Source organism: Poecilia reticulata, linkage group LG2, assembly GCF_000633615.1.
Source record: "Poecilia reticulata strain Guanapo linkage group LG2, Guppy_female_1.0+MT, whole genome shotgun sequence".
In the NCBI taxonomy this organism is placed as follows: domain Eukaryota; kingdom Metazoa; phylum Chordata; class Actinopteri; order Cyprinodontiformes; family Poeciliidae; genus Poecilia; species Poecilia reticulata.
This window is the reverse complement of record NC_024332.1, coordinates 20,796,596-20,806,875: the sequence shown is the minus strand read 5'-3', so window position 1 is coordinate 20,806,875 and position 10,280 is coordinate 20,796,596. Positions and strand designations below refer to the sequence as shown.

The window sequence follows — 10,280 nt, the reverse complement described above, 5'->3', positions numbered from 1 at the left end:
AGAAGGCCGCGTGGGGACATCGGTGCGTAATTACGCGTGAAAGCGGAACGTCCCGCAGCGCGTCCTGATTCCGATCCAGGCTGATGATGGATACCGGCACCTTCATCTCCTCCTCCTCTTCCTCACCTTAACATCCAACAGCGGCTCTGATCAATCAGCATATTTAAATGATTAATCTGGGAAATAAATGTTTTTTTAAATGGCTTTTTATTTGGAACATAAACCAGATTAAAGTTTTTTTGTGATTGATATGTATTGATTTAATTTCCGTATAATCAGATTATTGTTAATCTCGCAGCCAGAGCTCTGTCCAAGGAGGAGTCCAAGGAGGAGGACAGCGGCCGGAAGGACGAGAGCTTCTCCATGGACAGCGACCTGGACTACAGCTCCGACGACAACCTCACGTCCCTCTGCCACAAAGAGGACGCGGACGGCGGCGGAGGCCTGGACGACGCGCCCCACCTTCACGGCGCGGCGTCCGGCGGCGGCTGCGCGGCGGGAGGCGGCGCGWCGGGTGGCGGCAGCGGCAAGAACCGGCGGCGGCGCACCGCGTTCACCAGCGAGCAGCTGCTGGAGCTGGAGAAGGAGTTCCACTGCAAGAAGTACCTGTCGCTCACCGAGCGCTCCCAGATCGCGCATGCGCTCAAACTGAGCGAGGTGCAGGTCAAGATCTGGTTCCAGAACCGGCGCGCCAAGTGGAAACGGGTCAAGGCCGGAAACGTCAACAACAAGTCCGGGGAGCCGAGCCGGAACCCCAAGATCGTGGTTCCGATCCCGGTGCACGTCAGCCGCTTCGCCATCAGGAGTCAGCACCAGCAGATGGAGCAGGCCCGGCCGTAGGATGGTTCGGATGGGTTCGGACCGAACCCGGACAACCAGACTCCTCTGACGTCATTTGCTTTTGACTCGTTAAATTAAAATGTTTCTTCTTCACTCCGTGACTATGCTGAGACGGATCTCACTGACCGGTTCTTTTTAACGTCTGAGCCCGAGAACGTTCAACCTGCTGAAAGAGCCGCAGTTTTTCACCGCAAACTGCGCCGCAAAGAGCGCGTGGAGCAGCTAATGATGTAAATACAGATCGCAAGCTGCGCGCGCAGGACTGAATGAAGCTGCTAACTTATTTATACACTGATGTGAAAATCTGCGATTAAAGGACGCAAAGTGAGCCGATGCGTTCAGTCTGACTCCTTCACACACACACACACACACACACACACACACACACACACACACACACACACACACACACACACACACACACACACACACACACACACACACACATCTGGATTATTAAAAGCCAAACTCTTTACTTTCACTGATTCTTTACGTTTAGTTTCATTTTTAGGCCTCCAGACTTGAATGAAGAAGGAAAACTTCGTAAAAATGAAACAAAATTCGGCTAAAGAAGTGAAGAAAAAAAAATCGAAATAAACTGAAGATCAAAATGAAGAAACGCGGAAGGCGACATGGCGGCGGGTTGAACTCAAACTAATTAATCTAAAAACAATAATCTATAATAATTTAGCTTCCTCCAGGTGACATCCTGTCGTTTATTAATCAGGTTTAATAAATAAAAGCTGAATAATTTCTGCTCGCTGTGAACCGACCGGCGGCTCCAGGTGAAGAACTGAAGCACCTGTGCGAATGACGCGGGTTGCCAGGTGCAAAAATCCCCCGATTAACTTAATCTAAAAATGTAACCAACATCCTTCACTTTATATTTATTYATGTTTTTTAATTATTCTAGAGTTTATAAAAAATACTTTTCTAAAGAAATGTAATAATTAAGCCCCAAATGTTTTAAATAAAGTTAAACTTTTTAAAAATTAAAAACAGATTTATTTACACAAAATTTAAAATTTTTATTGTTTATTTTCGGACTACAATAGTTTAATTTTGTGTTTTTATGGAAACAAAGATCCGGTCGAGGTTCGGCCTCCTGGATCCGAACCACGGCCTGCGGAATCCAACATGRCGGCGCCAGGAGGCCGATAAACGAGACCTTCATCATCTTCATCCTCCTCCTCCTCAACCATCTGCTGATGAAAATCAAATATTATTTACGCTTTCATTATTATCTTAAGACAAATATTTAATAAACTAAATATTGTCTTTAGTTCATTTTAATTTCTATTGACAATTTACCAAGTAAAATACCAACTATTGTCTGTTTTACTTTAAAGTGTTTATACTCAACAATACTCTAAAATATATCATTCATATCTCTGAACAGATTAGCAGGAAAATAAAACTTGGTTTTAAAAATCTAAATTAAATAAAGTTTCAGTTTTCAGCTGAAACATTTTAAATTCCTCAAAGTAAAAGAAAAAAAAACTCACTTATTGTCAAATTTTATCTGACAAATCTGCACAATTTAATAAATTTTTTTTTCTTAATCAAAATTTCAGAAACGCTGTTAAGTTTGCAGGAATGTCGGCTCCGTCAGGATTATTTTAACCTCACAGGAAACATTTGTTTAATATTCATGTTTCTAAAAACAGGAAATATTCCTAAAATAATAAAATCTCACATGTTCAGTTTATATTAAGAAGCATTTTCCTGTCTTTATTGAAAAGAGACAAATTACAGTAGAAGATTCTGCATTAGGTAGAACTTTTCAACATTGGTACTGTACAACAAAATTTATTAATAATAATAATAATAATAATAATAATTAGAATAACAGTGACAACAAGAACAATAACGCTCTGGATGATAAAACAGGATAAAACGTGGATGGACTTCAAGAGGAAATGTACAAAAAGGTTTTTCTGTGGGAGTTTAAATAAGATGGAGGCTGGAGGGAAGTTATGAAAGTCATTATTAAAGTCTAGCACAGAAACATTTCTACAGTTCATCATTTAACAGGTTTTTATTATTTACACTGCCGCCTCTGCTTTCCAGAAGCAAAACAATCATTTTTACAGGTTTTATCTGCAGTTCAGCAGAGCAGGTTTACAACAGAACCGTCTGAAAACTAAAACAGGCTCCAATATGAAAACTTAAAATAAAAAATAAAACATCTTTCTCAATTATTACATTTATTATTTTGCTTTGTTTTAACTGTATGACCCAGAAACCAAAAGAAAACATCTTTACCGACGCTCCTTGTTAGCAGGATTATGCTAACAGACGTGCATAATTACTATTAAAATTACTGGCTGTTGCTTTATGCTGGCATTTATTCCCAAACTGTTAATTTTTTTWATATTTAGCATGAAGGACAAAACTCTAGTGAAAAAAAAAATAAAAAAAAATGACGCTTTCATACAACTGTAAAAAAGTCTGCTAATGAAGCTAATTTGTTCAGCGAGCTAGCTGGGAAAATGACTCGGCAGTTTTGACGCTAACAATTAAAACGAGCCGACACAGATTTTTCTCTGATACCGCTTGGTTTGTTAAATGTTAACAAACTGACCTGTTAATGTTGTAAACAGAAACTCACCAGAACGATGACGTGCTTTTTAGAGGAAAACCAGCAGCTCTTTCCTTAGCTTTGTCTCACTCACCCACTGGTTAATGCTCCTTTCATTGGGAATTTAAACTTTTTAAATTTAGTCAGAAGGAAAATGACTCTTTAATGGACCCAGACTGTTAATCATTTCCTCACCTGCTAAAACCAGGCTGTTGATTTAATGAATTCTTTGAACTGCTAGCTAAGCAGCGACATGACTCAACTGTTTTGACAGTAACTAAATTCAGATCTTTATGGTTTATTCCATAAATTTAGCCAAATGTTCAATATGGCTTTAAATGTCCCAAAATGCATAAAGATTAATTAGAGATCAACAGAATGACTTGATGTCAAAACGGCAAGCTAGCCAGCAGCTTTTATCAGTTAGCAATGTTAAGCTAACAGGTTAATCTGTAGCTACATCATCACACGGTGCTTTATTCTCCAATTTACCACATTTTATATTCAGAGTGTGTAAACAATAAAATATAAATCTTAACAGGGACAATAACTCAGCAGCTTTTCTATTTGTTGTCCAACTAACCCAGAGCACAGTTAGCATTAGCTTCCCTTTTTAACGCAGTAAAATTGATGTTAGCCGTCTTTCTTGGCCTGTAAACTTTTTTCTGCTAAAATAATTCCTATTATAATGCCACAATTTTTGAAGCTGAATCACAAAATTGATCTTGTATTATGTAAACTAAATAATGATATCCAACTTCCTGGACAGATTTTTATTGAATCAGATTTTCTCCTATAAATTTAAAACACATTCTGGGCTGTTTGCTTTATTACTTATAAAGTCAGAATAAAAACAACTTTTTACTCGCAGATTTATTAGAAATTTCCCTTTAACCAAGATGTGCTGTGATGATGGATTAAGATATAAGTTTCAATAAACATAAATAAAGTTATATTAGAAAACGATCATAATAAAGACGGACAGACTGAGTCAAATTTAGTGCATTTCTGAATTATCAGCCGACTCCCTGATCAGAACCATCGGAGATAGAAAAACAAGACAATTTACATCAAAACATTTTGGATTTTTGATGTAAATCCAAAATGTTCTAATCAGAACATTTTCTGAGCTCAAAAAGTCACAAATTTATGAGGAAAAAAACTTTGAGTTTAATCTTAACTACAATTGAACATTTTCACCTTTGCAAGCTCGGAAGTTTTTTTTTTTTTTTTAATATATGAAATTTATCTCAAAACTTCTGCATTTTTCCTCAAAATATTTTGAATTTCTGAACTCAAGAGATTTCCACATTTTTTCCAGAAAATTTCTGATTWTAATCTGAAAATCTCAGGTTTTTGTCTCACTATTTATTAATTTTTTTTAATCTTCGACGACCCAAATAAAATGTCGTAGTTCTGGTTCTGGTTGGACTGACAGTAAAAAACATGGACAATGTTCACACASAATGTATGGARAAGCAGTTTGTGTRATTCTGGGATCATAAAGGCAAAATAAAAAAGGCAAGAGGAGAAAGTTTGAGTTTAGAGCTGTGAAATCAGATAATCCAGCTGCTGCAGCAACATCTAGGTTAGGATTTCTAGACAGTGTTCTTCCTGAGGCTCCTTCACTTTCAGTCGACACTTTCTACAAACACCAGGAGTGATTTGACTAGACCTGACGCCAACAGGAGGAGGAACATCAGCCTCTTCAGGTTACCAGGAACCCCAGCAAAATGGCTGACGAACCAAACAGATTAAAAGACGTTTTTGTTAGATTGAAATAAACGTCAGCAGAGGAAGCTACTGCGTTCCGACTCTGTGTTCAGATGAACTTCAGGGTCCAGAACCGGATCAACTCTGGGTTTGGATCAACCACTGGGTTCTCATATGGAGTACATTTCTGCCAAAAGTTTGAAATTAGTCTAGAAAAAAATACATTTCTGATCTCAATAAATGTTGAGAAACAAATAAGTGTTCTTGTTTTTAAATCAGTTTGTTGGCAGAGATGTACTCCTGTACTTTTTTATTTCTGATGGCTCCAATACGCTGCTGCACTTTGACCTCTTGCTGACTTGGCCAATCAGATCGTCCAGAACCTCCTGCTTGAGTCCCAAACCAAACCGACAGACTCAACTACTTCCTGTTTGTGCTCATTGTCACGGCGACCGTGACAGGAAATGAGGTGCAGTATTTACAGAAGAAGAAGAAACAGCCCTTCGTCAGACGACGTTCCCTTGGTTCGTTTGGACAAAACGAACTAATCAGAAATGGAGAAGGAGATTCTGGGCCCCGAACCTGGAGGCTCCCAGGACCGCTCTCCCATTGGTCCACCAACACACACACTCATACACACACACAACACATTCAGACACACTCACAGCGGGGAAACTCCTTAAATAAAACAGAGTCTAAGCTCCCGTTCCACCGGGCCTGGTTCTGGCCGGTTCTCCTCTCGTCACCATGGAAATGAGTGCTGTGGGATGTGTCCCTGTTCCTGGATTCTCATTGGCCATTGAGGTAAGAGACCCGTTTCCCATCGTGCACTGGTCCCGTCATGGCGGTGGTCAGATGAGCGCGGCGCTGCCCAGGCTGCTGCAGCTGTTGTTGCGGTTGGCGTTGCGGCGCGGCAGGTTGGGCGTGGTCATCAGGGCGTAGCGCTCGTCGGCGCCGCCGTACTGGGCCAGAACCTCTACGCACTCCTGGCTGCCGGACTGCCGCGCGTACGCCATGGCGCTGTTCCCGTGGGCGTCCCTCGCCATCAGGTCAGCGCCGTACTGCGGAGACAGTGGAATCGGGTCAGACTGGGTCCGGCTGGCGGCCCGGCCGGCGCCGACCAGGAAGAGGCTTACCCAGACCAGCAGCTGCAGCAGAACCACGTTGCCCTTGTGTGCGGCCAGGTGCAGTGGGGAGCAGCCGTCGCTGAATGTGTCGTTGACCTGCTGGCGGGACGCGTGGGCCAGCAGCAGCACCACGCCGCGCAGGTCCTCCTCTGCCGCTGCACGCAGCAGCTGCTGGCCCAGAGGCGGGTCGGCGCCGGGCAGCGCCGCCACAAACAGACGCTGCTCATACTTGGCCCGGATCCAACGCTCACGCTCCTCCCTGGAGACAGGAAATGACATCACAGCTCATCAGAACGCATCATCAGAACACCTCACCGCCGCCAGACATCAGAGAGAAAAAAAACAGATAAAATGATTTATAAAAACATCAAACAAGAAACGGGAAGTAAACTTTAAGTCAGAAAATAAAGCAACAAACAGGAAGTCAGGGTTTCAGCTGGTTTACAGTTTTATGGAAGTTTGTTCCAGATCTGTGGATCTTAGAAACTGAATGCTGCCGCCTCCATGTGGCTCTGGAGGCTCAGGTCAAAGGTCATACCCTCTATAACATTTAGGTAGGAATGCTTCTGCATCGGGTCGACAGGTCCGGCTTCAGACGGCGATGAGGAAACGTTTCTACATCTGAGAGGCAGGAGGAAGAATCATCACCAATCCAGGGTCATCATTTGTCTAATCTGTCTAATCCACAGCAGAGTGACTCTAATCTGACGGCTAATCCCTCCGTGTAAACAGAGGCTCACTCAGCCAGCAGGGATCAGTCTGGACGGCCTGGCGGCCCAGTGGACCAGTGGTCCGGTATTGAGTCGTTTCCTGCTGCAGACTGAAGGATCGTTTGCTACCGATGGCAGAGTCTCTCATCCTGAACCGGTTTCTCTCTGAACCCGATGGATCGGTGTGGGAACAGCTCTGGATCTCATTAGCTCTCTTCCTGGATACCAGCTGGGAGGCAACAGAGGGGCAGTAGGAGCATGTGGGGGGGCAAGGAGGCGCCTAGCATGGCGGAATGTCTCCAGGTTCCTCCTTCCTGCCCCGACCCAGAGACCAGAGAGGCCGGCTCCGACCACGGCCCAAAGCCCGCGGACAAAGCCTGGAGGAGTCCTGGAGAGCGCGAGTGTGTGTGTGCATGTTATATGTGTGTGTGTTTTATACATGTGTGTGTGAGCGCCCAGCGGGACTCTGGAGGAAGTGTGAGGCCGTGGGACCAAGAGACGCATGCCTTCCTCCTCTGGAGTTGCTAAGAGCCGCCAGGCGTCCAGAAACACCGGACACCAATAACCCTACAGGTCGCCATGGAAACGGGATCAATAGACGATCCGTCTGAGTCGATGTTCAATAATTACACTGAGAAATCCAGAACCAGAACCGCACGGCATTCTGGGGGATGTAGGCAGAGGAGAGACTGTAGTCGCTCAACAGCTCAGGGCTAACGGAGCTAGCAGTGGAATCAACTAACTCGCTCGCTCATCTGTTGCCTAGCAACAGCCCACTAGCTCTTTGGTTGATTAGCAACAGCCTGCTGGGTAAATTGCACAGCAGCAGTTTCAAGTTTGGAAACTTTAAAAGAAAAAACTGGATAAAAAAGGAAACATCAGCAGATGTTTAACACTAAATCAAATCAATAGTCATCGATACTGATGATCTGATTGGTTAGTATCATGATGGGTTTTCAGCCATTTTGAAGTTGAACTTCGTCTTGTTCTGATGGTTTGGTGTTTACAACCATTACTGAATATTTCTAACACATTTTAATGTAAATTAGCATCACTGTGATGTAATCTAACTGCCTCTGTGTGTGTGTCTCTCTCTGTGTGTGTGTGTCTCTCTGTGTGTGTGTGTGAACTTCCAGGCGTGTATTTAGTAAACAGCGAGTCTCCGTCTCGAGTTAACGACTCCTGAAAACACAGCTCTGGACACTGGAGAGGCTAATTGCACTAATTAACAGCGCTGAGTGTGTGTGTGCTAACGTGTCTGCAGCACACACACTCAGGTTGTGTGTTAATCTGTGTGTGTGTGTCCCTTTTCACATCCCATTAGAGGAATCGCTGTGTTTTCAGCACCAAGGCATGCTGGGTAGATAATTAAACATGAGTCCCGGTGAGATCGCTTGTGACAGGAAAACACACACACACACACACGCACACACACACACACAGCCACACGAGACACACACACATATTGCAAATATGTCAAGCGCAGCCCAGAGGGCTGATAGTGTGTGTGTGTGTGTGTGTGTGAGCTGCAGTGGATCTGTAGCAGGACGGCTGCTGCTGGTTTTGTTCCTGTTACAGATCAGATTCATCTGAATGTTTCAATAAAATGAAAAAAAACGAACAGAAACCAGTTCAAATCCCTGAACTCAAACTACAAACCAAAAACTAAATGTTCCCTAAAAGGTTTCCACAGAGAGACAACGGCAACAAGAGCCTGAAAAAAAAACACAACAGAGAAAAGAAACTTCCAGATTAAACTGGGGTCTGTGCTGGACTCTCCAGTCTCTGAAGCCTTTGACCTTTGACCTGCTGACTGACAGCTTCATCAGCTCTGGTTGTTTGGCGTTCCTCAGGGCGCCGTGCTGGGCCCACTGAGCATCTGACTTCCTGCCTGTTGTTTGAGCTCCAACGGTTCTCACTGTGTGTGTGTGTGAGTGTGTGTGTGTGTGTGTGTGTGTGTGTGTGTGTGTGTGTGTGTGTGCATGTCTGTGTGTGCGCATGTGTGTGTGTGTTCTCCCCGAGCGGCTGCTTTGTCTGCCTGTTGGACACTCGGCGCTTCCTGGAGGCGTTGAACCAACAACCAGAGCCGGGTTTGTTTCTGTCGCAGCGACAGAAACAAACCCAGAGATTCATTTATCCACTAATGATGCTTCAGACAAAATACTTTGACTAGGACAAATGGATTAAGTCCAGATTAGTCAGAGCAACTAAAACTAGAGATGAAGAATCAGCAACGAGGCGATAAATGTGAAAATAAAATATCAGAGCAGCGAAAACAAAAAACACAAGAATCCAAAAATAAAACAGGAAATAAAAACTGATTCACCAGAAATGATAAAGATAAATCTGGACTGAATGTTTTCTAAAATCAGTAGTTAGAAAATAAAGATCTGCTGCAAATTAAATCTGAGGAATAAAAACTGAAATATGTCAGAAAATAGAAAATCCTGAACCAGATGTGACAGATTACAACCAAAACACGGAAAACTCAAACAACTCAAAAATAAAATCTATAAAATAAAATAAATATATTTATGGAACCAGCACCAGGAGTTTTCTGTGGTGATGTTCTATTTTAAATCATGATATTTTTCTCTGATTTCTGTTTTATAGTTACCTAATCAATGACTAATCATTGCTGATCGATTGATTCTACAGATTTCACAGTAAATTAACTGATTCAAGTTTTTCTTTCTCTCAGTGATGCTGTTTGGAAATGATCTGAACTCTTCCTAAAATCCAGACGGGTCCAGATGGTACCGACCATCCAACCTGGCAACCCGTTCCTGCTGCTGCTCAGGTTCTTGTGGTTCTGGTTCCCAGCAGCTCCAGTCTGAGTCAGACGGATGAGCCTCCATTAGCTCCGGTGGAGGCTGAGGGAGGTAATGAGCGGTGAGGATGGGGTTAAGAGTGACACGGTGTCGGGCTGCTCTTCTGGCCTAATTAGCCCTCTAATTAATAGATTAATAGCCGGATAGATGGAGCATCAGCTAACTGCCTGACCTAATGTGCTTTAAAGATGAATCCCTGCCAGAAGAGGTGARGGCCGCCGATCGGCTCCACCTTCACCAGGAGCCGGAGAGAGAGAGGCTGAAATCAATTAGCGGGTCGTTAGCCGCCCTCGGATGGGCTCAGATAATTAAAAAGAGGCCGGCGCAGGAGACGAGGGGTTAACGGAGCTGCCACCATGCAGATGAGGCGAGGAGGAGGAGGAACGGGCCGGAGCGACGGGAAGCCGATCCCTGGGCTGAAACGAGACGCTCCACTGATGCTGCACGGAAACTAAAGAGGAGCCGAGCAGCGGGGGGG

The 10,280-nt window shown here is 43.7% G+C and overlaps 2 protein-coding genes across 5 annotated transcripts in view; one reads left to right on the top strand and one right to left on the bottom strand.

Moving 5' to 3' along the window:
- Positions 1 to 1,168, top strand: part of gbx2 (gastrulation brain homeobox 2) — a 3,971-nt gene extending 2,803 nt beyond the window's left edge. Inside the window, exon 3 of the mRNA XM_008396502.2 lies at positions 299 to 1,168. Coding sequence (XP_008394724.1) covers positions 299 to 840 — 542 coding nt within the window. The 3' untranslated portion in view covers positions 841 to 1,168. The remainder of the gene's footprint in view (positions 1 to 298) is intronic.
- A 3,654-nt stretch (positions 1,169 to 4,822) lies between these two features.
- Positions 4,823 to 10,280, bottom strand: part of agap1 (ArfGAP with GTPase domain, ankyrin repeat and PH domain 1) — a 47,789-nt gene continuing 42,331 nt past the window's right edge. For all 4 annotated transcript variants that reach the window (XM_008396535.2, XM_008396515.2, XM_008396526.2 and 1 more), the window contains 2 exons: positions 6,271 to 6,520; positions 4,823 to 6,195 (listed from right to left, as the gene is read on the bottom strand). In XM_008396535.2, coding sequence (XP_008394757.1) covers positions 5,986 to 6,195; positions 6,271 to 6,520 — 460 coding nt within the window. In that variant the 3' untranslated portion in view covers positions 4,823 to 5,985. The remainder of the gene's footprint in view (positions 6,196 to 6,270; positions 6,521 to 10,280) is intronic.